The sequence below is a fragment of the Ammospiza nelsoni genome, chromosome 28, assembly GCF_027579445.1.
Source record: "Ammospiza nelsoni isolate bAmmNel1 chromosome 28, bAmmNel1.pri, whole genome shotgun sequence".
Lineage (NCBI taxonomy): Eukaryota > Metazoa > Chordata > Aves > Passeriformes > Passerellidae > Ammospiza > Ammospiza nelsoni.
Window position 1 is genome coordinate 2,050,386 of NC_080660.1, and position 27,970 is coordinate 2,078,355.

At 53.4% G+C, this 27,970-nt stretch overlaps 2 protein-coding genes across 2 annotated transcripts in view; one reads left to right on the forward strand and one right to left on the reverse strand.

The window, feature by feature from the left end:
* Positions 1 to 5,362, forward strand: part of FCER1G (Fc epsilon receptor Ig) — a 14,294-nt gene extending 8,932 nt beyond the window's left edge. Inside the window, exons 4-5 of the mRNA XM_059490066.1 lie at positions 1,158 to 1,181; positions 4,597 to 5,362. Coding sequence (XP_059346049.1) covers positions 1,158 to 1,181; positions 4,597 to 4,653 — 81 coding nt within the window. The 3' untranslated portion in view covers positions 4,654 to 5,362. The remainder of the gene's footprint in view (positions 1 to 1,157; positions 1,182 to 4,596) is intronic.
* A 9,116-nt stretch (positions 5,363 to 14,478) lies between these two features.
* CFAP45 (cilia and flagella associated protein 45) lies at positions 14,479 to 27,910 on the reverse strand. Its single transcript, XM_059490067.1, has 11 exons — positions 27,713 to 27,910; positions 26,313 to 26,458; positions 25,640 to 25,775; positions 22,005 to 22,126; positions 21,629 to 21,764; positions 19,442 to 19,609; positions 17,993 to 18,171; positions 17,216 to 17,345; positions 16,203 to 16,349; positions 14,784 to 14,897; positions 14,479 to 14,550 (listed from the first exon to the last, which is right to left on the reverse strand). The coding sequence occupies exons 1-11, from the start codon at positions 27,908 to 27,910 to the stop codon at positions 14,479 to 14,481; spliced, it is 1,548 nt and encodes a 515-aa protein (XP_059346050.1).
* Positions 27,911 to 27,970: the final 60 nt, after the last annotated feature.

Genomic DNA, 27,970 nt, shown 5'->3' on the forward strand with positions numbered 1-27,970 from the left:
GGGGGGGGGGGGGGGGGGGTGGGGGGGGGGGGGGGGGGGGGGGGGGGGGGGGGGGGGGGGGGGGGGGGGGTGGGGGGGGGGGGGGGGGGGGGGGGGGGGGGGAGGGGGGGGGGGGGGGGGGGGGGGGTGGGGGGGGGGGGGGGGGGGGGGGGGGGGTGGGGGGGGGGGGGGGGGGGGGGGTGGGAGGGGGGGGGGGGTGGGGGGGGGGGGGGGGGGGGGGGGGGGGGGGGGGGGGTGGGGGGGGGGGGGGTGGGGGGGGGGGGGGGGGGTGGGGGGGGGGGGGGGGGGGGGGGGGGGGGGGGGGGGGGAGGGGGGGGGGGGGGGGGGGGGGGGGGGGGGGGGGGGGGGGGGGGGGGGGGGGGGGGGGGGGGGGGGGGTGGGGGGGGGGGTGGGGGGGGGGGGGGGGGGGGGGGGTGGGGGGGGGGGGGGGGGGGGGGGGGGGGGGGGGGGGGGGGGGGGGGGGGGGGGGGGGGGGGGGGGGGGGGGGGGGGGGGGGGGGGGGGGGGGGGGGGAGGGGGGGGGGGGGGGGGGGGGGGGGGGGGGGGGGGGGGGGGGGGGGGGGGGGGGTGGGGGGGGGGGGGGGGGGGGGGGGGGGTGGGGGTGGGGGGGGGGGGGGGGGGGGGGGGGGGGGGGGGGGGGGGGGGGGGGGGGGGGGGGGGGGAATTTTGGGGTGACTTTGAGGGAGATTTTGGGGTGCGTTTGAGGAGGATTTTGGGGGGTTTTGGGATTTTTTTGGGGGGGGATTTTGGGGCGAGTTTGAGGGGGATTCTGGGGGGGGATTTTAGAAGATTTTGAGGGGGATTCTGGCGGGATTTTGGGGTGAGTTTGGGGGGGATTTTGGGGTGAGTTTGAGGGGGGTTTTGAGGGGATTTTAGGGGGACTTTGGGGTGATTTTGGGGTGAGTTTTAAGGGGATTTTGAGGGAGATTTTGGGTTTTTTTTGGGGGGGGGACATTAGAGGGGTTTGGGGGATTTTGGGGCGAGTTTGAGGGCGATTGGAGGGAGGGGATTTTAGGAGATTTTTGAGGGGATTTTGGGGGCAATTTAGGAGATTTTGAAGGGTTTTTTTTGGGGTGCAGGGGGGTCTGGGTGCTGTGGGGGATGGGGGTGTCCGGATGTGCCCCCCAAATTCTCCTTTCGCTTTCTGTTCCCGGGCAGAAGGAGGAAGAGGCCGTTTACGCCGTGAGTCACGCAGGGGGCGGATTTTGGGGGGATTTTAGGGATTTTTGGGGGTGCAGGGGCTGTGCTGGGGAGGGGGAACATCCCCTGGAGCATTTATGGGCTGAGATTTGGGGTGTCCCCCCGTTTATGGGGTGAGGTTGGGAATGTTTGGAACTTGGGGTCCCCCCCGATTTATGGGGCTGGGATTTGGAGTTTTTTTTTTTGGGGGGGGGGATTTGGGGGTGTCTCCCTGCAGAGAACCATTTGTGGGGCTGAGATTTGGGGTGCTCCCAATTTATGGGCTGAGATTTGGGGGTGTTTGGGATTTGGGGTCCCTCCCACTTATGGGGCCGAGACTTGGGGTCCTCCTCACCCATCGACGGGGTGAAATTTGGGGGTCCACCCAATTTGTGGGGTGAGATTGGGGGATTTTGGGATTTAGGATGTCCCCCCCTGTAAAGAACTGCTTATGGGGCTGAGATTTGGGGTTCTCATCCATTTATGGGGTGATATTTGGGGTGCTTGGGATTTGGGTTTCCCCACTTTATGGGGCTGATATTTGGGGTGTCCTCTCACTTATGGGCTGAGATTTGAGGTGTTCCCCCCATTTATGGGGTGAGATTTGGGATTTTTGGGATTTGGGGTCCCTCCCATTTATGGGGTGAGATTTGGGGTATTTGGGGATTGGGGTGTTGAGGTTTTGGGATGTTTGGGATTTGGGATGTTTGGGATTTGGGGAATTTGGTTTGTCCCCCTGTTTATGGGATAAAATTTGGGATATTTGGGATTTGGGAGATTTGGGGAACTTGGTTTGCCCCCCTATTTATGGGATAAAATTTGGGATGTTTGGGATTTGGGGAATTTGGTTTGTCCCCCTATTTATGGGATAAAACTTGGATGTTTGGAATTTGGTTTGTCCCCCTGTTTATGGGATAAAACTTGGGATGTTTGGGGTTTGGGATATTTGGGAGATTTGGGGAATTTGGTTTGTCCCCCTGTTTATGGGATAAAATTTGGGATTTTTGGGGTTTGGGATTTGGGAGATTTGGGGAATTTGGTTTGTCCCCCTATTTATGGGATAAAACTTGGATATTTGGGAGATTTGGGATTTGGGGAATTTGGTTTGTCCCCCTATTTATGGGATGAAATTTGGGATTTTTGGGGTTTGGGATTTGGGAGATTTGGGGAATTTGGTTTGTCCCCCTGTTTATGGGATAAAATTTGGGATATTTGGGATTTGGGAGATTTGGGGAACTTGGTTTGCCCCCTATTTATGGGATAAAATTTGGAATGTTTGGGATTTGGGGAATTTGGTTTGTCCCCCTATTTATGAGATAAAATTTGGGATTTGGGAGATTTGGGGTTTGGGGAATTTGGTTTGCCCCCCTATTTATGGGATAAAATTTGGGATGTTTGGGATATTTGAGATTTGGGATTTGGGGAATTTGGTTTGTCCCCCTATTTATGGGATAAAATTTGGGATATTTGGGATTTGGGGAATTTGGTTTGTCCCCCTATTTATGGGATAAAACTTGGGATGTTTGGAATTTGGTTTGTCCCCTGTTTATGGGATAAAACTTGGGATTTTTGGGGTTTGGGATTTGGGAGATTTGGGGAATTTGGTTTGTCCCCCTATTTATGGGATAAAACTTGAGATGTTTGGGATTTGGGAGATTTGGGGAATTTGGTTTGTCCCCCCTATTTATGGGATAAAACTTGGGATGTTTGGAATTTGTTTTGTCCCCCTGTTTATGGGATAAAATTTGGGATGTTTGGGGTTTGGGATTTGGGAGATTTGGGATTTGGGGAATTTGGGATTTGGGGAATTTGGTTTGTCCCCCTGTTTATGGGATAAAATTTGGGATATTTGGGATTTGGGAGATTTGGGGAACTTGGTTTGTCCCCCTGTTTATGGGATAAAATTTGGAATGTTTGGGATTTGGGGAATTTGGTTTGTCCCCCTATTTATGGGATAAAACTTGGGATGTTTGGAATTTGGTTTGTCCCCCTGTTTATGGGATAAAACTTGGGATTTTTGGGGTTTGGGATTTGGGAGATTTGGGGAATTTGGTTTGTCCCCCTATTTATGGGATAAAATTTGGGATGTTTGGGATTTGGGAGATTTGGGATTTCGGGAATTTGGTTCCCCCTGTTTATGGGATAAAATTTGGGATATTTGGGATTTGGGAGATTTGGGGAACTTGGTTTGCCCCCCTATTTATGGGATAAAATTTGGGATGTTTGGGATGTTTGGGATTTGGGAGATTTGGGGAATTTGGTTTGTCCCCCTGTTTATGGGATAAAACTTGGAGATTTGGGATTTGGGGAATTTGGTTTGTCCCCCTATTTATGGGATAAAACTTGGGATGTTTGGAATTTGGTTTGTCCCCCTGTTTATGGGATAAAATTTGGGATGTTTGGGGTTTGGGATTTGGGAGATTTGGGATTTGGGGAATTTGGGATTTGGGGAATTTGGTTTGCCCCCCTATTTATGGGATAAAATTTGGGATTTGGAGATTTGGGGTTTGGGGAATTTGGTTTGTCCCCCTATTTATGGGATAAAATTTGGGATGTTTGGGATGTTTGGGATTTGGGGAATTTGGTTTGTCCCCCTATTTATGGGATAAAACTTGGGATGTTTGGAATTTGGTTTGTCCCCCTGTTTATGGGATAAAACTTGGGATTTTTGGGGTTTGGGATTTGGGAGATTTGGGGAATTTGGTTTGTCCCCCTATTTATGGGATAAAATTTGGGATGTTTGGGATTTGGGAGATTTGGGATTTCGGGAATTTGGTTCCCCCTGTTTATGGGATAAAATTTGGGATATTTGGGATTTGGGAGATTTGGGGAACTTGGTTTGCCCCCCTATTTATGGGATAAAATTTGGGATGTTTGGGATTTGGGGAATTTGATTTGTCCCCTATTTATGGGATGAAACTTGGGATATTTGGGAGATTTGGGAGATTTGGGGAATTTGGTTTGTCCCCCTGTTTATGGGATAAAACTTGGGATATTTGGGAGATTTGGGATTTGGGGAATTTGGTTTGTCCCCCTGTTTATGGGATAAAATTTGGGATGTTTGGGGTTTGGGATTTGGGAGATTTGGGGAATTTGGTTTGTCCCCCTATTTATAGGATGAAATTTGGGATGTTTGGGGTTTGGGGAATTTGGGAGATTTGGGATTTGGGGAATTTGGTTTGTCCCCCTGTTTATGGGATAAAATTTGGGATTTGGGGAATTTGCTTTGTCCCCCTGTTTATGGGATAAAACTTGGCATATTTAGGATTTGGGGTCCCTCCCCTAAAAACCATCGATGGGGTGACACCGGGGGGGGTGACAGACGTTGCTGTCACTTGGGGTTGGTGGCACAAACCCCCCCAAAAAACCCCCAAAAAACCCCAAAAAACCCCAAAAAACCCTTCTGGACCCCCTCTAGGGTCTCAACTCCGAGCACCAGGAGACCTACGAGACCCTGCAGATGAAGAGCTCCTGACCCCCCCCGTGTCACCTCCTGTCCCCTCCCGTGTCACCTCCCCTGTCCCCAAACCCCGGCACCCCCCATTGCCACCACCGGGATGCAAAATTTGGAATTTTTCCCTCTGAAAAAGCCAAATTCGGCTGCAAAATTGGGATTTTTTCCCCCCCCCGGAAATGGAAAATTTGAATTTTTCACCCCCCCCCCACCCCCCCCCGAAAATGTGGATTTTGGGTTTTTTTTTCCCCCCTCTCTGGGGAAATGGAAAATTTGAATTTTTTTATTCCCCTCTATAAATGGAAAATTGGGATTTTCTTTCCCACCCTGGAATGGAAAATTGGGATTTTTTTTTCCTTGAAAATTGGGATTTTCTTTCCCCCGGAAATGGAAAATTTGAATTTTTCACCCCCCCCCACCCCCCCCCGAAAATGTGGATTTTGGGTTTTTTTTCCCCCCTCTCTGGGGAAATGGAAAATTTGAATTTTTTTATTCCCCTCTCTAAATGGAAAATTGGGATTTTTTTCCCCCTGGAAATTTAAAATTTGAATTTTTCACCCCTCTGAAAATGTGGATTTTTTTTTTTTTTCCCCCTCTCTGGGGAAATGGAAAATTTGAATTTTTTTATTCCCCTCTATAAATGGAAAATTGGGATTTTCTTTCCCACCCTGGAATGGAAAATTGGGATTTTTTTTTCCCTTGAAAATTGGGATTTTCTTTCCCCCGGAAATGGAAAATTTGAATTTTTCACCACCCCCCCCCCCTGAAAATGTGGATTTTGGGTTTTTTTTCCCCCCTCTCTGGGGAAATGGAAAATTTGAATTTTTTTATTCCCCTCTATAAATGGAAAATTGGGAATTTTTTCCTTGAAAATTGGGATTTTTTTTCTCCCCTGGAAATGGAAAATTGGGATTTTTTTATTCCCCTCTATAAATGGAAAATTGGGAATTTTTCCCCTTAAAAATTGGGATTTTTTTCTCCTCTGGAAATGGAAAATTGAGAATTTTTTTCCCTTGAAAATTGGGATTTTTTTCTCCCCTGGAAATATAAAATTGGGATTTTTTTTCCCACCCTGTAATGGAAAATTGGGATTTTTTTTCCTTGAAAATTGGGATTTTTTTCTCCCCTATAAATATAAAATTGGGATTTTTTTTTCTCCCCTATAAATGGAAAATTGGGATTTTTTTTCCTTTGAAATTTGGGATTTTTTTCTCCCCTGGAATGGAAAATTGGGATTTTTTTTCCTGGAAAATTGGGATTTTCTTTCCCCTGGAAATGGAAAATCGGGAATTTTTTTCCCTTGAAAATTGGGATTTTTTTCTCCCCTGGAAATGGAAAATTGGGATTTTTTTTCTCCCCTATAAATGGAAAATTGGGATTTTTTTTCTCCCCTATAATGGAAAATTGGGATTTTTTATCTCCCACCCTGGAATGGAAAATCAGGATTTATTTTTACCTTGAAAATTGGGATTTTTTTCTCCCCTGGAAATGGAAAATCGGGAATTTTTTCCCTTGAAAATTGGGATTTTTTTTCTCCTCTGGAAATGGAAAATTGGGATTTTTTTCTCCCCTATAAATAGAAAATTGGGATTTTTTTTCTCCCCTATAAATGGAAAATTGGGATTTTTTCCCCTTGAAAATTGGGATTTTCTTTCCCCTGGAAATGGAAAATTGAGAATTTTTTTCCCTTGAAAATTGGGATTTTTTTTTTTTTCCCACCCTGCAAATGGAAAATTTGATTTATTTTTTTCCCTTGCAATGGAAAATTTGGATGGAAAATTGGGATTTTTTTATTTTTTTTTTATTTTTTTTAGCCAAAAAATCCCCACCCCCTCTTCCCCCCCAAATTCTGCCCCAAAAAACCCCATGGAAATAAACCAGTTCAAACCAGTTCAAACCAGTTCAAACCAGTTCAAACCAGTTGAACCCAAAAGCTGCGGTTTGGTCCCAGGAGGGAAGGAAAGGTAAAAATTGGGATAAAATACAGATTTAAAAGGTAAAAAAAAATAAAATAAATATTAAATGTGGTTTCAAGGGTTAAAAAAATGGGGTTAAAATTTGGGGTATAATGGGTTAAAATGGGGGTTGTCAAGGGTTAAAAATGGGGATAAAATGGGGAAAATGTGGGGAGAAAATAGAAATTAAAAGGGGTTAAAAGTGGGTAAAAATGGGTTAAAATATGGACAAAAAATAAGTGAAAATAGGGGTAAAATGGGGAAAATGTGGGGAGAAAATAGAAATTAAAAGGGGTTAAAATGGGTAAAAATGGGTAAAAATATGGACAAAAAAATAAGTGAAAATAGGGGGAAAATGTGGGGAGAAAATAGAAATTAAAAGGGGTAAAAATGGGTAAAAATATGGACAAAAAATAAGTGAAAATAGGGGGAAAATGTGGGGAGAAAATAGAAATTAAAAGGGGTTAAAAGTGGGTAAAAATGGGTAAAAATATGGTCAAAAAATAAGTGAAAATAGGGGTAAAATGGGGAAAATATGGGGAGAAAATAGAAATTAAAAGGGGTTAAAATGGGTAAAAAAATGGACAAAAAATAAGTGAAAATAGGGGGAAAATGTGGGGAGAAAATAGAAATTAAAAGGGGTTAAAAGTGGGTTAAAATGGGTAAAAAAATGGACAAAAAATAAGTGAAAATAGGGGTAAAATGGGGAAAATGTGGGGAGAAAATAGAAATTAAAAGGGGTTAAAATGGGTAAAAATGGGTAAAAATATGGAGAAAAAATAAGTGAAAATAGGGGGAAAATGTGGGGAGAAATAGAAATTAAAAGGGGTTAAAATGGGTAAAAATATGGACAAAAAATAAGTGAAAATAGGGGGAAAATGTGGGGAGAAAATAGAAATTAAAAGGGGTTAAAATGGGTAAAAATATGGACAAAAAATAAGTGAAAATAGGGGGAAAATGGGGCAAAATAGGGATAATAAATGGGTTTTAAAAAGGGTTAAAAATAAACATAAAAATGGGCTAAAAATTGGGATAATGGGCTTTAAAGGGTTAAAATAGGTGGAAAAAGGGTTAAAATAGGTTAAAAATAGGGATTAAAATTGGGAAAATTATGGATTGGTGAAACTAAAAATGGGTAAAAATCGGAATTAAATTGGGGTAAAAATCGGGATTTAAAAGGGTAAAAAGAGAGGTTGAAATTGGGTGAAATAGATGAAAATTGGTTAAAAATAGAGATTAAACTTGGTAAAAAAAAGGATTTAAAAGGGTTAAAATGGGGGTAAAAAAGAGTAAAAATAGAGTTAAAATAGGGATTAAAATTGGGTAAAAATAGGAATTGAAAAGGGTAAAAACAGGGATGAAAATGGGTTAAAATAGATGAAAATTGGTTAAAAATTGGGATTAAATTTGGTCAAAATAGGGCTTAAAGAGGGTTAAAATAAGGATAAAAATGGGCTAAAATAGATGAAAATTGGTTAAAAATAGGGATTAAAATTGGGTGAAATAGATGAAAATTGGTTAAAAATGGAGATTAAACTTGGTAAAAAAAAAGGATTTAAAAGGGTTAAAATAGGGGTAAAAAAGAGTAAAAATAGATGAAAATGGGTTAAAATAGGGATTAAAATTGGGTAAAATAAGGACATAAAATTGGGTAAAAATAGGAATTTAAGAGGGTAAAAACAGGGATGAAAATGGGTTAAAATAGATGAAAATTGGTTAAAAATAGGGATTAAAGAGGGTTAAAATAAGGATAAAAATGGGCTAAAATAGATGAAAATTGGTTAAAAATAGGGATTAAAATTGGGGGGAAATGGGACTTAAAATTTGGTAAAAATAGGGATTAAAATTGGGTGAAATAGATGAAAATTGGTTAAAAATAGAGATTAAACTTGGTAAAAAAAGGATTTAAAAGGGTTAAAATAGGGGTAAAAAAGAGTAAAAATAGAGTTAAAATAGGGATGAAAATTGGGTAAAATAAGGAAATAAAATTGGGTAAAAATAGGAATTTAAGAGGGTAAAAACAGGGATGAAAATGGGTTAAAATAGATGAAAATTGGTTAAAAATAGGGATTAAAGAGGGTTAAAATAAGGATAAAAATGGGCTAAAATAGATGAAAATTGGTTAAAAATAGGGCTTAAATAGGGTTAAAATAAGGATAAAAATGGGCTAAAATAGATGAAAATTGGTTAAAAATAGGGATTAAAATTGGGGGGAAATGGGACTTAAAATTTGGTAAAAATAGGGATTTAAAAGGGTAAAAATAAACAGGGATAAAATGGGTTAAAATCCATAAAAATGGGTAAAAAAGAGAGAAAAAAATGGGCTCAAACCACAGGAAAAAAGGGGCAACGTCCCCCATGTCCCTGGGAGGTGGCGGCTGGCATCAGGAGGTGGCATCAGGGGGACAGGGTGGCATCGAGCGGTGACACGGTGACAGCAGGAGGTGGCAGGGTGGCACCAGGGTGGCCCCAGGCTTTCTTCTCCACCACGGCGCAGTACCCGCCGGGCACCCCGGCGTCCCTGTGGGCACAGAGGGACACGGGAGGGACATCAGCGGTGGCACAGGAGGGGACACAGAAGGTGACAGGAGGTACCAAGAGGTGACACAGGAGGGGACAGAGGTGACAGAAGAGGTGCCAGGAGGTGCCAGGAAGTGGCAGAGGTGACACAAGAGGTGGCAAGAGATGCCAGGAGGTGACACAGGAGGGGAAAAGAGGTGCCAGAAAGTGACAGAGGTGACACAGGAGGGGACACAGAAGGTGACAAGAGATACTGAGAGGTGACACAGGAGGTGCCAGGAGGTGCCAGAGGTGACCCAGGAGGTGACACAGGAGGTGGCAAGAGACGCCACGACGTGACACAGGAGGGGACATAGAAGGTGACAAGAGGTACCAAGAGGTGACACAGGAGGGGACAGAGGTGACAGAAGAGGTGCCAGGAGGTGCCAGGAGGTGACAGAGGTGACACAGGAGGTGACACAGGAGGTGGCAAGAGACGCCAGGAGGTGACACAGGAGGGCAATAGAGGTGCCAGGACACGGCAGAGGTGACAGAAGATGTGCCAGGAAGTGACAGAAGTGACAGAGGTGGCACAGGAGGGGACACCAGAGGTGCCAGGGGTGACAGAGGTGGCACAGGAGGTGGCAAGAGATGCCAGGAGGTGAAAAGAGATGCCAGAAAGTGACAGAGGTGACACAGGAGGGGACACAGAAGGTGACAAGAGGTACCAAGAGGTGACACAGGAGGGGACAGAGGTGACAGAAGAGGTGCCAGGAGGTGACAGAGGTGACCCAGGAGGGGACATCAGCGGTGCCAGGGGTGACAGAGGTGACCCAGGAGGTGACACAGGAGGTGACGAGAGATACCAAGAGGTGACACAGGAGGTGTCAGGAGGTGCCAGAGGTGACCCAGGAGGTGACACAGGAGGTGGCAAGAGACGCCACAATGTGACACAGGAGGGCAATAGAGGTGCCAGGCAGTGGCAGAGGTGACACAGGAGGTGGCAAGAGATGCCAGGAGGGGACATAGAAGGTGACAGGAGGTACCAAGAGGTGACACAGGAGGTGCCAGAGGTGACAGAAGAGGTCCCAAGAGGTGCCAGGAAGTGACAGAGGTGACACAGGAGGTGACACAGGAGGTGGCAAGAGATGCCAGGAGGTGACACAGGAGGGGACATAGAAGGTGACAAGAGGTACCAAGAGGTGACACAGGAGGTGCCAGAAAGTGACAGAGGTGACCCAGGAGGGGACACAGGAGGTGGCAAGAGACGCCACGACGTGACACAGGAGGGCAATAGAGGTGCCAGGAAGTGGCAGAGGTGACACAGGAGGTGACAAGAGATGCCAGGAGGTGACACAGGAGGGCAATAGAGGTGCCAGGACACGGCAGAGGTGACAGAAGATGTGCCAGGAAGTGACAGAAGTGACAGAGGTGGCACAGGAGGGGACACCAGAGGTGCCAGGGGTGACAGAGGTGGCACAGGAGGTGGCAAGAGATGCCAGGAGGTGAAAAGAGATGCCAGAAAGTGACAGAGGTGACACAGGAGGGGACACAGAAGGTGACAAGAGGTACCAAGAGGTGACACAGGAGGGGACAGAGGTGACAGAAGAGGTGCCACGAGGTGACAGAGGTGACCCAGGAGGGGACATCAGCGGTGCCAGGGGTGACAGAGGTGACCCAGGAGGTGACACAGGAGGTGACGAGAGATACCAAGAGGTGACACAGGAGGTGTCAGGAGGTGCCAGAGGTGACCCAGGAGGTGACACAGGAGGTGGCAAGAGACGCCACGACGTGACACAGGAGGGCAATAGAGGTGCCAGGAAGTGGCAGAGGTGACACAGGAGGGGAAAAGAGATGCCAGGAGGTGACACAGGAGGTGCCAGGAGGTGCCAGAAAGTGACAGAGGTGACCCAGGAGGGGACACAGGAGGTGGCAAGAGACGCCACGACGTGACACAGGAGGGCAATAGAGGTGCCAGGAAGTGGCAGAGGTGACACAGGAGGTGACACAGGAGGTGGCAAGAGATGCCAGGAGGTGACACAGGAGGGCAATAGAGGTGCCAGGACACGGCAGAGGTGACAGAAGATGTGCCAGGAAGTGACAGAAGTGACAGAGGTGGCACAGGAGGGGACACCAGAGGTGCCAGCAGGTGGCAGAGGTGGCACGGCCCCGCACCTGAGGCGCTGCAGTTTCTGCTGCCCCACGCGTGCCAGCTGCTGTGCCCGCTGCCGTGCCCGCGCCAGCTCCCGCTGTCCCTCCTCGATGGCCGCGGCTCTGTCGCGCTGCCGCCGCTGCCGCTGCTCGCGGATCTGCTCCTGCAGCGCCTCCCCGTGGGCACGCTGTGCCCGCTGCCGTGCCAGCTGCTGCTCCTGCTCGCGCGCCAGCTGCTCCTGCTGGGCACTGCGGACACATGGGGGGCACCGCTGTGACACTGTGACACTGGCACTGTGACACTGGGACTGTGCCCGCTGCCGTGCCAGCTGCTGCTCCTGCTCCCGTGCCAGCTGCTCCTGCTGGGCACTGGGGACACATGGGGGATATGGGGACACTGGCACTGTCACACTGCGGACACGGGGACACCACTGGGACACTGGCATAGTGACATTGGCACTGGGGACATGGGGACATCACTGTGACACTGGGACATTGGCACTGTGACACTGGGACTGTGCCCGCTGCCGTGCCAGCTGCTGGTCCTGCTCCCGCGCCAGCTGCTCCTGCTGGGCACTGGGGACACATGGGGGACACCGCTGTGACACTGGGACACTGGCACTGTCACACTGGGGACACGGGGACACCACTGTGACACTGGCACTGGGACACTGGGGCTGTGCCCGCTGCCGTGCCAGCTGCTCCTGCTGGGCACTGGGGACACGGGCACATCACTGTGACACTGGCACTGTGACACTGGGACTGTGCCCGCTGCCGTGCCAGCTGCTGGTCCTGCTCCTGTGCCAGCTGCTGCTGATGGGCACTGCGGACACGGGGACACCACTGTGACACTGGCATAGTGACATTGGCACAGCTGTGCCGGCTGCCGTGCCAGCTGCTGGTCCTGCTCCCGTGCCAGCTGCTCCTGCTGGGCACTGGGGACACATGGGGGATATGGGGACACTGGCACTGTCACACTGGGGACATGGGGACATCACTGGGACACTGGCACTGGGACACTGGGGCTGTGCCCGCTACCGTGCCAGCTGCTGCTGCTGGGCACTGGGGACACATGGGGGACACGGGGACATCACCGTGACACTGGCACTGTGACACTGACATGGGGACATTGGCACTGGGACGCTGGCACAGCTGTGCCCGCTCCTGTACCAGCTGCTCCTGCTTGGCACTGGGGACATGGGGACATCGCTGGGACATTGGCACGGGGACATTGGCACTGTGACACTGGGACTGTGCCCGCTGCAGTGCCAGCTGCTACTCCTGGACCAGCTGCTCTTGCTGGGCACTGGGAACACGGGGGACGTGGGGACATTGGCACGGTGACACTGGCACAGCTGTGACACCGGGGACATGGAGACACCACTGGGACATTGGCACGGTGACACTGGCACAGCTGTGCCCGCTGCCGTGCCAGCTGCTCCTACTAGGCACTGGGGACACTGGGTCACTGGGGACATCACTGGGACATTGGCACTGGTACACTGGGGACATGGAGACCTCACTGGGACGCTGGCACAGCTGTGCCCGCTCCCATGCCAGCTGCTCCTGGTGGGCGCTGAGGGCGTGCGGACATTGGCACAGCCCCTGGGTGACACGGGGACACTGCTACAGTCCCCTGGGCATGCCTGGCACAGCGTCTGGGGTGACACTGGTGTCCCCAGCGCCACCAAGATGGCACAGGGACCCTGCCAGAGACCCCAGTCACGCCTGGCACAGCTCCTGGGGTGGCACCGGAGTCCCCAACCTCTCAGCTGTCCCCATGCCAGCCCCGGTGCCACCCACCCGAGCAGGGTGAGGAAGTCGCGGCGCTCCTGCTGCAGTGCCAGCGCCCGCTGCCGTCCCCGTGCCACCCTCGGGTGCCAGCCCCGGTGCCACCCACCCGAGCAGGGTGAGGAAGTCGCGGCGCTCCTGCTGCAGTGCCAGCGCCCGCTGCTGTCGCCGCTTTGTCGCCTCCTCCTGGCGGCCCCGCTGCAGCTCCTGCAGCTGCTCCGCGCGGCGCCGCTCCCGCTGCAGCTCCCGGCGCCGCCACTCGCGCTCCGCCGCCTCCGCACTGCGCCTGAAGCGCAGGGCCTCCTGCGGGGACATCGGGGACATTGGGGACACTGGGGACATCGGGGGCACTGGGGACATTGGGGACATCGGGGGCATTGGGGACATTGGGGACATCGGGGGCATTGGGGACATCGGGGACATCGGGGGCACTGGGGACATCGGGGACATTGGGGACATTGGGGGCACTGGGGACATTGGGGGTGTTGGGGACACTGGGGACAGGGACAGGTCCTGGCAGTGCCAGTCCCGCTCCGCTGCCTCCTCATTGCGCTTGAAGCGCAGAGCCTCCTGCGGGGACATCGGGGGCATTGGGGACACTGGGGACATTGGGGACATCGGGGACATTGAGGGCACTGGGGACATTGGGGACATTGAGGACATTGGGGACATCGGGGGCATTGGGGGCATTGGGGGCATTGGGGGCACTGGGGGCACTGGGGACAGGGACAGGTCCTGGCAGTGCCAGTCCTGCTCCACTGCCTCCTCACTGCGCCTGAAGCACAGGGCCTCCTGCGGGGACATTGGGGACACTGGGGACATTGGGGACATTGGGGGCATTGGGGACATTGGGGACACTGGGGACAGGGACAGCTCCCAGTGCCGCCACTCCCGCTCCGCCGCCTCCTCACTGCACCTGAAGCGCAGGGCCTCCTGCGGGGACATTGGGGACACTGGGGACATTGGGGACATTGGGGACATCGGGGGCATTGGGGACATCGGGGGCATTGGGGACATCGGGGGCATTGGGGACATTGGGGACAGGGACAGCTCCCGGTGCCGCCACTCGCGCTCCGCCGCCTCCGCACTGCGCCTGAAGCGCAGGGCCTCCTGCGGGGACATCGGGGGCATTGGGGACATTGGGGACATCGGGGGCACTAGGGGCATTGGGGACATTGAGGACATTGGGGACATTGGGGCTGTTGGGGACACTGGGGACAGGGACAGGTCCTGGCAGTGCCAGTCCTGCTCTGCCGCCTCCTCATTGCGCTTGAAGCGCGGAGCCTCCTGCGGGGACACTGGGGACATTGGGGACACTGGGGACATCGGGGGCATCGGGGACATCGGGGGCACTGGGGGCATTGGGGACACTGGGGGCATTGGGGACATCGGGGACAGTGACAGGGGACATTGGGGATACTGGAAACACTGGGGACAGGGAAAGGGACAGTCACAGGGACAGCTCCCAGGGCTGCCACTCCCGCTCTGCCACCTGCTGGCTGCGCTTGGAGCGCAGAGCGTCCTGCGGGGACATCGGGGACAGTGACAGGGGACACTGGGGACATTAAGGGCACTGGGGACAGGGACAGCTACAGGGGACATTGGGGATATTGGGGACAGGGACAGCTCCCGGTGTCACCAGGCGCGCTCTGCCGCCACCTGGCTGCTCTTGGTCCGCAGAGCCCCGGGGAGGTGACAGCGCCCTGGGGAGGGGACAGAGCCCGGGGAGGGGACAGGGGTGGCAGTGCCACCCACCTGCGCCTCCTGCCACTCCCGCTCGCGCTCCTTCGCGGCCTTGAGCCGGTCCAGCTCCCGCTGCTGCTCCTGGCACAGCCGCGCCCGCTCCGCCTGCAGCGCCACCTCCCGCTCCTGGGGACAGCGACACCGCTGGGGACAGGGACACCGCTGGGGACAAGGGGACACCGGGACAGGGGCAGCGGGACAGGGACACCACTGGGGACAGCGACACCGCTGGGGACAGCGACACTGGGACAGGGACAGCGGGACAGCGACACCACTGGGGACAGGGACACCGCTGGGGACAGCGACAGTGCTGGGGACAGCGACACCGCTGGGGACAGGGACACCGCTGGGGACAAGGGGACACCGGGACAGGGGCAGCGGGACAGGGACACCACTGGGGACAGCGACACCGCTGGGGACAGCGACACTGGGACAGGGACAGCGGGACAGCGACACCACTGGGGACAGGGACACCGCTGGGGACAGCGACAGTGCTGGGGCGACACCGCTGGGGACAGCGACAGTGCTGGGGACAGGGACACCGCTGGGGACAGGGACACCGCTGGGGAGACACCGCTAGGGACAGGGACACCGCTGGGGACAGGGACACTGCTGGGGACAAGGGGACACCGGGACAGGGACAGCGGGACAGGGACACCGCTGGGGAGACACCGCTGGGGAGACACCGCTGGGGACAGTGACACCGCTGGGGACAGGGACACCGCTGGGGACAGCGACAGTGCTGGGGACAGGGACACCGCTAGGGACAGGGACACCGCTGGGGACAGGAACACTGGGACAGGGACACAGCTGGGGACAGGGACACTGCTGGGGACAGGGACACTGGGACAGGGACACTGGGACAGGGACACCGCTGGGGACAGGGACACAGCTGGGGACAGGGACACCAGGACAGGGACAGACAGAGACACCGACGGGGGACAGGAACACCAGTGGGGACAGGGACACAGCTGGGGACAGGGACACCGGGACAGGGACACCAGTGGGGACAGGGACACAGCTGGGGACAGGGACACTGGGACAGGGACACACTGGGGGACGGGGACACTGACTGGGGACAGCGACACCAGGACAGGGACGCCGCTGGGAACAGGGACATCAGCTGGGGACAGGAACACACTGGGGGACAGCGACACGGAGACAGGGACACAGCCGGGGACAGAGATATCGGCTGGGGACAAGGACACAGTGGGGGACAGAGCCCTGAGAAGGTGACAAAGCCCTGGGGAGGTGACAGAACCTCGGGGAGGCGACAGCACCCAGGGGAGGGGACAGAGCCTCGGCATAGGAAAGTGCCATGGGAGGTGACAGCGCCTCGGGGTGGGACAGCACCCTGGGGAGGTGACAGCACCCTGGGGAGGTGACAGCACTCCGGGGGAGGTGACATCTCGCTGGCAGCCCCGCCCTCACCCCCTTGAGGCGCTGCTCCTCCAGGGCCCGCAGCTCGGCGCGCCTGTCGCGCTCCCGCTCGCGCTGCCGCAGCCGCTGGTTCTCCGCGTCCACCGCCCTCATCTCGGCCATGAGCTGCTGCTTGCGCTGCTGCCGCTGCTGCCAGGCCTGGCCACACCGAGGGGACACCGCGGGGACACCGCGGGGACACCGATCCCGTCACCGCAGAGCCCCGCAAACCCCGCCTGCCCACGGGGATCCCAATTCCCGCATTCCCCGGAGACCCCAAACCCCTGGGATCCCCAATTCCATGGGATCCCAAACCTCTGGGATCTCCCTCATCAGGATGCCCATTCCCTGAAATCCCCATTCCCTGAAATCCCCATTCCCTGAAATTCCCACTCCTTGGGATCTCCCACTTCTTGGGATCCCAAACCCCTGGGATCCCCCATTCCCTGGGATTACCCTGCTATAGATCCCAATTCCATGGGATCCCAAACCCCTGGGATCCCCTTGCTATGGATCCCCATTCCCTGGGGTCCCAAATCCCTGGGATCTCCCTCATTGGGACCTCCTTTCCCTAGGACCTCCATTCCCTGGGATCTCCCACTCCTTGGGACCCCAAACCCCTGGGACCCCCATTCCCTGGGATTGCCCTGCTATAGATCCCAATTCCATGGGACCTTAAACCTCTGGGATCTCCCTCATGAGGATCTCCCTCAGCAGGATCCCCATTCCCTGAAATCCCCAATCTCAGAAATCCCCATTCCCTGGAATTCCCATTCCCCAAAATCCCGATTCCCTGGGATCCCCCATTCCCAGAAATCCTCATTCCCCAAAATCCCAATTCCCCAAAATCCCCATTCCCTGGCACCTCCAATCCCTGGAATCCCCAAATCCCTGGAATCCCCACCAGCTCCGTGTCCCCTTGTGATGCCACCACATCCCCAAGGCCACCAGAGCCCTGATCCCACCCCGTGCTGCCCCCAACCCTTCCAACCCAAATTCCCAAATTCCCGCTGGGAATCTCCAACCTCGTGATCCTCCCTCTTCATCTGCTCCAGGTGTTCCAGGAGCCTCTGGCGCTCCTGGAGTTTCTGCTCAGCCTTCAGCGCCCGCTGCTCCTGGTGCTGCTCCACCTGCTTGAGCACCTCCAGCTTGTGGCTGGGAATTCGGGAAGCATTCGGGAATTATTTGGGAATTCGGGAATTCGGGAATTTGGGAATGGAAAAGTTCCGGTCTGGCTCCAGAACTGTGGAGTGCACGGGGTGGGAAAGGGAAAGGGGAAAGGGAAAAAGGAAGGGAAAGGGGAAAGGGAAAAAGGAAGGGAAAGGGGAAAGAGGGAGAAAGGGAAAAAGAAAAGGGGAAAAGGAAGAAAAAGGGAAAGGGGAAAGAGGGAGAAAGGGAAATGAAAAAGGGGAAAAAGAAAAGGGGAAAAGGAGGGAAAAAAGGAAAGAGGGAGAAAGGGAAAAGGGGAAAAGGAGAGAGGGAAAAGGGGGAAAGGAGAAAGGGGAGAAAAGGAAAAGGCAAAAAAAGGGAAAAGAAGGAAAAGAATGGGAAAAGAAGGGAAAAGGGGAAGAGGAAAGAGGGAAAAAGAGAAAAGGAAGTAGGGAAAGGAGGGAAAGGGGAAACAGAACAGAAGGGAAAGGGAAGAAAATGGGAAGAGGAAAAAGAGAAAGGGAAAAGAGAAGAGGAAAAAAAGAATGGAGGAAGGGAGAAGAGATAAGAGGAAAGGGATAAGGAGAAAAGAGGAGAGGGAAAAGAAGGGAAAAGGGAAGAGGAAAAGGGAAGAGGAAAAGGGAAGCACGGACCTGATGATCTCCTGCTTCCTGCGGCGCTGCAGCTCCTCCTCCATCTGCAGCTCCTTCTCCCGCTCGCTGTCCAGAAGCCGCACCAGGCGCTGCTCCTCCGCCTGCAGCTCCCCCTGCAGCTGCTGCTTCTCTGCCAGCTGCCTGTCCTGGATGGATCTGCAGCGGGCGCTGAGCAGGAGCTGCGGGACACGGGAATGGAATGGGAATGGGAATGGGAATGAAAATGGGAATGAAAATGGGAATGGGAATGGGAATGGGAATGGGAATGGGAATGGGAATGGGAATGGAAATGGGAAATGGGAATGGAATGGGAGATGGGAATGGGAAATGGGAATGGGAATGGGAATGGGAATGGGAATGGGAATGGGAATGGGAATGAAAATGGGAATGGGAATGGGAGTCCTGGATCTGCTGCTTCTCTGCCAGCTGCCTGTCCAGGATGGATCTGCAGCGGGCGCTGAGCAGGAGCTGCGGGACACGGGAATGGGAATGGGAATGGGAATGAAAATGGGAATGAAAATGGGAATGGGAATGGGAATGGGAATGGGAATGGGAACGGGAATGGGAATGGAATGGGAGATGGGAATGGGAAATGGGAATGGGAATGGGAATGGGAGATGGGAATGGGAATGGGAAATGGGAATGGGAATGGGAATGGGAATGGGAATCCTGGATCTGCTGCTTCTCTGCCAGCTGCCTGTCCAGGATGGAGCTGCAGCGGGCGCTGAGCAGGAGGTGCGGGACACGGGAATGGAAATGGGAATGGGAGATGGGAATGGAAATGGGAATGGGAATGGGAATGGGAATGGGAATGAAATGGGAATGGGAGATGGGAATGGGAATGGGAATGGGAATGGGAATGGGAAAGGGAAATGGGAATGGGAATGGGAATGAAATGGGAATAGGAATAGGAAAGGGAAAGGGAAATGGGAATGGGAATGGGAATGGGAAATGGGAATGGGAATGAAATGGGAATGGGAAAGGGAAATGGGAATGGGAAATGGGAATGGGAATGGGAATGGGAATGAAATGGGAATGAAATGGGAATGGGAGATGGGAATGGGAAATGGGAAAAATGGGAAATGGGAGCCCTGGAGCTTCTCCTGCCTGTCCTGGATGGATCTGCAGCGGGCGCTGAGCAGGAGCTGTGGGACACGGGGATGGAGATGGGAATGGGAAATGGAAATGGGAATGGAAATAGAAATGGGAAATGGAAATGGAAATGGAAATGGGAATGGGAGTGGGAAAAGGGAACCCTGGAGCAGCCCCTTCTCCTGCCTGTCCTGGATGGATCTGCAGCGGGAGCTCAGCAGGAGCTGCGACACATGGGAATGGGAATGGGAATGGGAAATGGGAATGGGAAATGGGAATGGGAAATGGGAATGGGAATGGGAACGGGAATGGGAATGGGACAAGGAAACGGGAAATAGGGGAAGGTTCCGGCCGCACCGAGTTCAGCCGCCGCATCTCGTCCTCCTGCTCCAGCCTCAGCCCAGCCGCGCGCTCCAGCAGCTCCCGGCGCTCCAGCTCCAGCTGCAGCCCCAGCTCCGAGGGCTCCCGCGCCTCCCGCTGCTCCTCCTGCCGCCGCTCCGCGCTGCGGGCCCGGCTGCGCGCCTCCTGCGGGACACGGACACCCTGGGACACTGTGGGACACTGTGGGACACTGTGGGGACACCATGGGACACCGTGGGACACTGTGGGGACACTGCCGAGCCTCCTGCGGGACACGGACACTGTGGGACACTGTGGGGACACTGTGGGGACACTGTGGGACACTGTGGGGACACTGTGGGGACACTGTGGGGACACCGCCGAGCCTCCTGCGGGACACGGACACTGTGGGACACTGTGGGGACACCGTGGGGACACTGTGGGGACACTGTGGGGACACTGTGAGGACACTGCCGAGCCTCCTGCGGGACACGGACACTGTGGGACACTGTGGGGACACTGTGGGGACACTGTGGGACACTGTGGGACACTGTGGGGACACTGTGGGGACACCGTGGGACACCGTGGGACACTGTGGGGACACTGCCGAGCCTCCTGCGGGACACGGACATCGTGGGACACTGTGGGACACTGTGGGACACTGTGGGGACACTGTGGGGACACTGTGGGGACACTGCCGAGCCTCCTGTGGGACACGGACACCGTGGGACACTGTGGGACACTGTGGGACACTGTGGGACACCCTGGGACACTGTGGGGACACTGTGGGGACACCGTGGGGACACTGCCGAGCCTCCTGCGGGACACGGACATCGTGGGACACTGTGGGACACTGTGGGGACACTGTGGGGACACTGTGGGGACACCGCCGAGCCTCCTGCGGGACACGGACACTGTGGGACACTGTGGGGACACTGTGGGGACACTGTGGGGACACCGTGGGACACCGTGGGACACTGTGGGGACACTGTGGGACACTGTGGGGACACTGTGGGGACACTGTGAGGACACTGCCGAGCCTCCTGCGGGACACGGACACCCTGGGACACTGTGGGGACACTGTGGGGACACTGCCGAGTCTCCTGCGGGACACGGACACCCTGGGACACTGTGGGACACTGTGGGGACACTGTGGGGACACTGTGGGACACTGTGGGGACACTGCCGAGCCTCCTGCGGGACACGGACACCCTGGGACACTGTGGGGACACTGTGGGGACACTGCCGAGTCTCCTGCGGGACACGGACACTGTGGGACACTGTGGGGACACTGTGGGGACACTGTGGGACACTGTGGGGACACTGTGGGGACACTGTGGGGACACTGCCGAGCCTCCTGCGGGACACGGACACCATGGGACACTGTGGGACACTGTGGGGACACCATGGGACACCGTGGGACACTGTGGGGACACTGCCAAGCCTCCTGCGGGACACGGACACTGTGGGACACTGTGGGACACTGTGGGGACACTGTGGGACACTGTGGGGACACTGTGGGGACACTGTGGGGACACTGTGGGGACACCGTGGGACACCGTGGGACACTGTGGGGACACTGCCGAGCCTCCTGCGGGACACGGACACCGTGGGACACTGTGGGACACTGTGGGGACACTGTGGGGACACTGTGGGGACACTGTGGGGACACCGCCGAGCCTCCTGCGGGACACGGACACTGTGGGGACAGGGACACTGCCTAGGGGACAGGGACACTGTGGGACAGGGACAATGTGGGGACATTGCCGAGTCTCCTGCGGGACACGGACACTGTGGGACACTGTGGGGACACTGCCTGTGGGACAGGCACACTGTGGGGACAGGGACACGGCTGGGGACACTGCTGGGGACATTCCCGGGCCTCTTACGGGACAGGGACACTGTGGGGACACTGCTGGGGACACTGCTGAGGAGAGGGACACTACTGGGGACACTGCCTGTGGGACAGGGACGCTGCTGGGGACATTCCCAGGGCCTCCTGGGGGGACAGTTCTAGGACATTCCAGCGTCCCTGGCACGAGGGGAGTGGGAAAAGCGGGACTGGGAAAAGGGGGATCAGGAAATTCGGGATGGGGGAAATCGGGATGGGGGAAAACTGGGCTCAGGAAAAGCAGGATTGGGAAAATCGGGTTCGGGAAATTCGGGATCGGGAAACTGGGGCTCGGGGAATCGGGAGATGCCCACAAAAGCCGCGTCCTGGCGGGATTTGAGGATCTGCGGCGGATCCGCCAGCGGCCGCGGGGGCTGAGCCTCGTCCTGGATCCGCTGGAATTCCTCATTGCCGAGGACGAGCGAGCCCGGGGGCCGATCCCTGGGAATTCTGGGGGACGCAGAGCACAATCAGGGACATGGGGACAGCTCCTGGTGTCCCCTGAGTCCCCAAATCCCACCTGGGTCCCCAAATCCTCTCCAAGTCTCCAATTCCCTTCTGGGTCCAACTTCCCCCTGAGTCCCCAAATCCCTTCTGGGTCCCCAATTCCTGTGAGTCCCCAAATCCCTTCTGAGTCCCTGGGGGTCCCCAAATCCCCTCTGGGGGTCCCCAAATCCCCCCGAGCCTCACACGAGGTCCCGGACCACGTCCTTGGTGAAGACGCGGATGGTTTTGGGTTTGTCCTGAGGCACCGGGCCCGGGGCGCTCCTCACATCCTGGAGCTGAGTGATGGGGCAGGAGGAGCCTGAAATCTGGGGGGAGAAATGGGATGAGACCCCAAAATCAGCCCAAACTCGTCCCACAAAACCACCTTCAAAATCCCCACAAAATCATCCCAAAATCCCCCTAAAATCTCGTGAAAATAATCACAAAATCCCCCCCAAATTCCCCCCAAAACCCCATAAAAATAATCACAAAATCCTCTCAAAAGCCCCACAAAATCCCATAAAAATAATCACAAAATCCTCTCAAAAGCCCCCACAAAATCACCCCCAAAATCACCCCAAAATCTTCCCACAAATCCACCTTCAAAATCCCCACAAAATCATTCCAAAATCCCCCTAAAATCTCGTGAAAATAATCACAAAATCCCCCCCAAATTCCCCCCAAAACCCCATAAAAATAATCACAAAATCCTCTCAAAAGCCCCCCAAAATCCCATTAAAATAATCACAAAATCCCCTCAAAAGCCCCCACAAAATCACCCCCAAAATCACCCCAAAATCTTCCCACAAATCCACCTTCAAAATCCCCACAAAATCATCCCCAAATCCCCCCAAAAATCTCATGAAAATAATCACAAACTCCCCCCCAAAATCCCATTAAAATAATCACAAAATCCCCTCAAAAGCCTCCACAAAATCACCCCCAAAATCACCCCAAAATCTTCCCACAAATCCACCTTCAAAATCCCCACAAAATCATTCCAAAATCTCCCCAAAATTTCATGAAAATAATCACAAACTCCCCCCCAAAATCCCATTAAAATAATCACAAAATCCCCTCAAAAGCCCCCACAAAATCACCCCCAAAATCACCCCAAAATCTTCCCACAAATCCACCTTCAAAATCCCCACAAAATCATCCCAAAATCCCCCTAAAATCTCGTGAAAATAATCACAAAATCCCCCCCAAATTCCCCCCAAAACCCCATAAAAATAATCACAAAATCCTCTCAAAAGCCCCACAAAATCCCATAAAAATAATCACAAAATCCCCTCAAAAGCCCCCACAAAATCACCCCCAAAATCACCCCAAAATCTTCCCACAAATCCACCTTCAAAATCCCCACAAAATCATCCCAAAATCTCCCCAAAATCTCATGAAAATAATCACAAACTCCCCCCCAAAATCCCATTAAAATAATCACAAAATCCCCTCAAAATCCTCCACAAAATCACCCCCAAAATCACCCCAAAATCTTCCCACAAATCCACCTTCAAAATCCCCACAAAATCATCCCAAAATCTCCCCAAAATCTCATGAAAATAATCACAAACTGCCCCCCAAAATCCCATTAAAATAATCACAAAATCCCCTCAAAAGCCCCCACAAAATCATCCCCAAAATCACCCCAAAATCTTCCCACAAATCCACCTTCAAAATCAACCTCAAATCCCCCCAAAATCTCATTAAAATAACCACAAACTCCCCCCCAAAATCCCATTAAAATAATCACAAAATCCCCTCAAAAGCCCCCACAAAATCACCCCCAAAATCACCCCAAAATCTTCCCACAAATCCACCTTCAAAATCCCCACAAAATCATCCCAAAATCTCATGAAAATAATCACAAACTCCCCCCCGAAATCCCATTAAAATAATCACAAAATCCCCTCAAAAGCCTCCACAAAATCACCCCCAAAATCTTCCCACAAATCCACCTTCAAAATCCCCACAAAATCACCCCCAAATCCCCCCAAAAATCTCATGAAAATAATCACAAACTCCCCCCCAAAATCCCATTAAAATAATCACAAAATCCCCTCAAAAGCCTCCACAAAATCACCCCCAAAATCACCCCAAAATCTTCCCACAAATCCACCTTCAAAATCCCCACAAAATCATCCCAAAATCTCCCCAAAATCTCATGAAAATAATCACAAACTCCCCCCCAAAATCCCATTAAAATAATCACAAAATCCCCTCAAAATCCTCCACAAAATCACCCCCAAAATCACCCCAAAATCTTCCCACAAATCCACCTTCAAAATCCCCACAAAATCATCCCAAAACCTCCCCAAAATCTCATGAAAATAATCACAAACTCCCCCCCAAAATCCCATTAAAATAATCACAAAATCCTCTCAAAAGCCCCCACAAAATCACCCCCAAAATCACCCCAAAATCTTCCCACAAATCCACCTTCAAAATCCCCACAAAATCACCCCAAAATCCCCACAAAATCTCATGAAAATAATCACAAACTCCCCCCCAAAATCCCATTAAAATAATCACAAAATCCCCTCAAAAGCGCCCACAAAATCACCCCGAAATTCCCCAAATCCCTCAGAATCCCCCAAATCACTTCAAAATCCCCCACAAAATCCATCAAATTTTGGGGTGAGGTTTTGAGGTGAGAGACCCCCCAAACACCGCAAAGTTCCTCCAAAATTCCTCCATAATTCCACCAAAATTCCCCCAAAATTCCTTCAAAATTCCTCCAAAATTCCCCCAAAATTCCTTCAAAATTCCCCCAAAATTGCCCCAAAATTCCTCCAAAATTCCCCCAAAATTCCTCCGGCCTCACCTTCCTTGCCCTCTCCCCCTTTTCCTCTTTGTCCTTGTCCTTGTCCTTGTCCTTGTCCCGCTGCTCGTCCCTGGCCAGCTCCGCACTCCGCGCTCGCCGCAGCTGCTCCTGTGGGGACAAGGGACATTGTGGGGACATCTTGGGGACATCTTGGGGACAAAATCCCAGGGAACAACTTGGGGACACCCCGGGGCATTCCCCGGATCAGTAAAATATCGGGATGGGGAACAACGGGATCCAGAAAATCACAAACTGCCCCCCAAAATCCCATTAAAATAATCACAAAATCCTCTCAAAAGCCCCCACAAAATCACCCCCAAAATCACCCCAAAATCTTCCCACAAATCCACCTTCAAAATCCCCACAAAATCACCCCCAAATCCCCCCAAAATCTCATGAAAATAATCACAAACTCCCCCCCGAAATCCCATTAAAATAATCACAAAATCCCCTCAAAAGCCCCCACAAAATCACCCCCAAAATCACCCCAAAATCTTCCCACAAATCCACCTTCAAAATCCCCACAAAATCACCCCCAAATCCCCCCAAAATCTCATGAAAATAATCACAAACTCCCCCCCAAAATCCCATTAAAATAATCACAAAATCCCCTCAAAAGCCCCCACAAAATCACCCCCAAAATCACCCCAAAATCTTCCCACAAATCCACCTTCAAAATCCCCACAAAATCACCCCCAAATCCCCCCAAAATCTCATGATTTGGGAGAATCGGGATTGGGGAAAATCGGGGTCAGAAAAGCGGCATCAGGGAAAACGGGGTCGGGAAAATTTGGGGATGGGGAAAAATTTGGGACTGGGGAGATCGAGATTGGGAAATTTGGGATAGGGAAAATTTGGCTCGGGGAATCGGGGATAGCGGGATTGGGGGAAAATCGGGATCAGGAAAAGCGGGATTGGGGGAAAATCGGGATCAGGAAAAGCGGGATTGGGGGAATTTGGGACCGGGAAATTCAGGATCGGGAAATTTGGGGTGAGGGAATTGGGAGATGCCCACAAAAGCCGCGTCCTGGCGGGATTTGAGGATCTGCGGCGGATCCGCGAGCGGCCGCGGGGGCTGAGCCTCGTCCTGGATCCGCTGGAATTCCTCATTGCCGATGATGAGCGAGCCCGGGGGCCGATCCCTGGGAATTCTGCGGGACGCAGAGCAAAATCAGGGGAAAAATATCTCACATTCTGGGAGAAAAAATCATGGATTTTAGGCAAAAAAACCCTTTAATTTTAGGGGAAAAATATTTCAAATTTTGGGGGAAAACCGGCCAAATTTGGGGGGAAGTAATCGTGACTCTTGGGGGTATATAAATTTTATAATAATAAAAGAGTAATAAAATTTATAATAATAAAATGAATAATAAGTTTTGTAATAATACAATTTGTAATAATAAATTTAAATGCTATTTTAATAATTAAATAATTGAAATGATAAATTTTATAATAATAAAATGTATAAAATAAATTTCCGAAATTTGGGGAAAACATTCCAGATTTAGGGGGGAAAGCCACTAGATTTTTGGCTAAAAAATCCAGGTTGGTTTTTTGTTTTTTTTTGTTTTTTTTTTGTCCTGAATTATCGGCAAAAAAATCCGGAATTTTGGGGGAAAAATTCTGGGAATTTCTGGAAAAATTAAAGGATTATTGGAGAAAAAATGAGCAGATTTGGGGAGCCTCACATGAGCTCCCGGATCACGTCCCTGGTGATGACCCGGATGGTTTTGGGTTTGTCCCGGAGCGAGGGCAGTGCTCCAGGGGCGGCGGTGACATTGGTGACATTGGTGACATCTTGGAGCAGCACGATGGGGCTGGAGCGTCCCTCGGGCTGCGGGAAAGGACGGGGTGAGACCCCAAAATCTCCCCAAAATCCGCCCCAAAATTCCCACAAAGTGCCTCCAAAATCCGCCCCAAAATTCCCTCAAAGTCCCTCCAAAATCCGCCCCAAAAATGCCATCAAAATCCACCCCAAATCAACTCCAAATCCCCAAAAACACTCCTAATCGTCCCAAAAAGCACCCCTAAATCCCCTCCAAATCTACCCAAAATCTCCCCAAAACCACCCCAAAAACCCCGCAAAATCCGCCCCAAAATTCCCACAAAGTCCACCCAAAATCCGCCCCAAAAATCCCACAAAAATCCACCCCAAATCAACTCCAAATCCCCAAAATCACCCATAATCGACCCAAAACCACCCCAAAATCCCCGCAAAATCTGCCCCAAGAATCCACCCCAAATCAACTCCAAATCACCCTTAATTGCCCCAAAACCACCCCCAAAATCCCCGCAAAATCCGCCCCAAAATTCCCTCCAAGTCCCTCCAGAATCCGCCCCAAAAATCCCATAAAAACCCACCCCAAATCAAATCCCCAAAACCACCCATCATCACCCCAGAACCACCATGAAATCGCCCCCAAATCTACCCAAAAAATCACCCCAAATCCCCCTGAATCAACCCAAAAATCCCCTAAAATCACGCCAAAACCCCTCTAAATTTCCCCAGCACCCCCAAAAATACCCCCGGGTGCCCAAACCCCGCACCCGGTGCCCAAATCCCCCATCCCCAAAAACCTGCCCGGTGCCCAAATCCCCCATCTCCAGCCCTCTGCCCGGTGTCCCCCGGTGTCCCCGGTTCCCGTCCCCGGTTCCCCCGGTGTCCCCGGTTCCCCTGCCCGGTTCCCCTCCCCGGTTCCCTCGGTGTCCCCGGTTCCCCTCCCCGGTTCGGTTCCCCCGGTGTCCCCGGTTCCCCTCCCCGGTTCTCCCGGTGTCCCGGTTCCCCTGCCCGGTGTCCCCCGGTGTCCCCGGTTCCCCTCCCCGGTGTCCCCCGGTGTCCCCGGTTCCCCTCCCCGGTTCCCGTCCCCGGTTCCCCCGGTGTCCCCGGTTCCCCTCCCCGGTTCCCCTCCCCGGTTCCCCTCCCCGGTTCCCCTCCCCGGTGTCCCCGGGTGTCCCCGGTTCCCCTCCCCGGTGTCCCCCGGTGTCCCCGGTTCCCCTCCCCGGTTCCCCTCCCCGGTTCCCCTCCCCGGTTCCCCTCCCCGGTTCCCCCGGTGTCCCCGGTTCCCCTCCCCGGTTCCCGACCCCGCACCCGGCGCTCCCCGGGCGGGCTCCGAGCCCCGGAGCTGTTGCGGAGCCTCCGCCGAGCCCGGGGCACACGGGAGGCACCGGGAGGCTCCGCAGGGGCCGAGGTGGCACCGGGGGCTTTGGAGGGGACCCGGGAGCCCGGGGGGGCACCGGGATGGAGGGAGGCGGATCCCGGGCAGGGGCGGATGTCGCGCGTGGCCATTGGGGGATGTCGCGATTGTCGCCGGGCCCCGGCCGAGGGGAGGGGCAGCGGCTGTCGCGA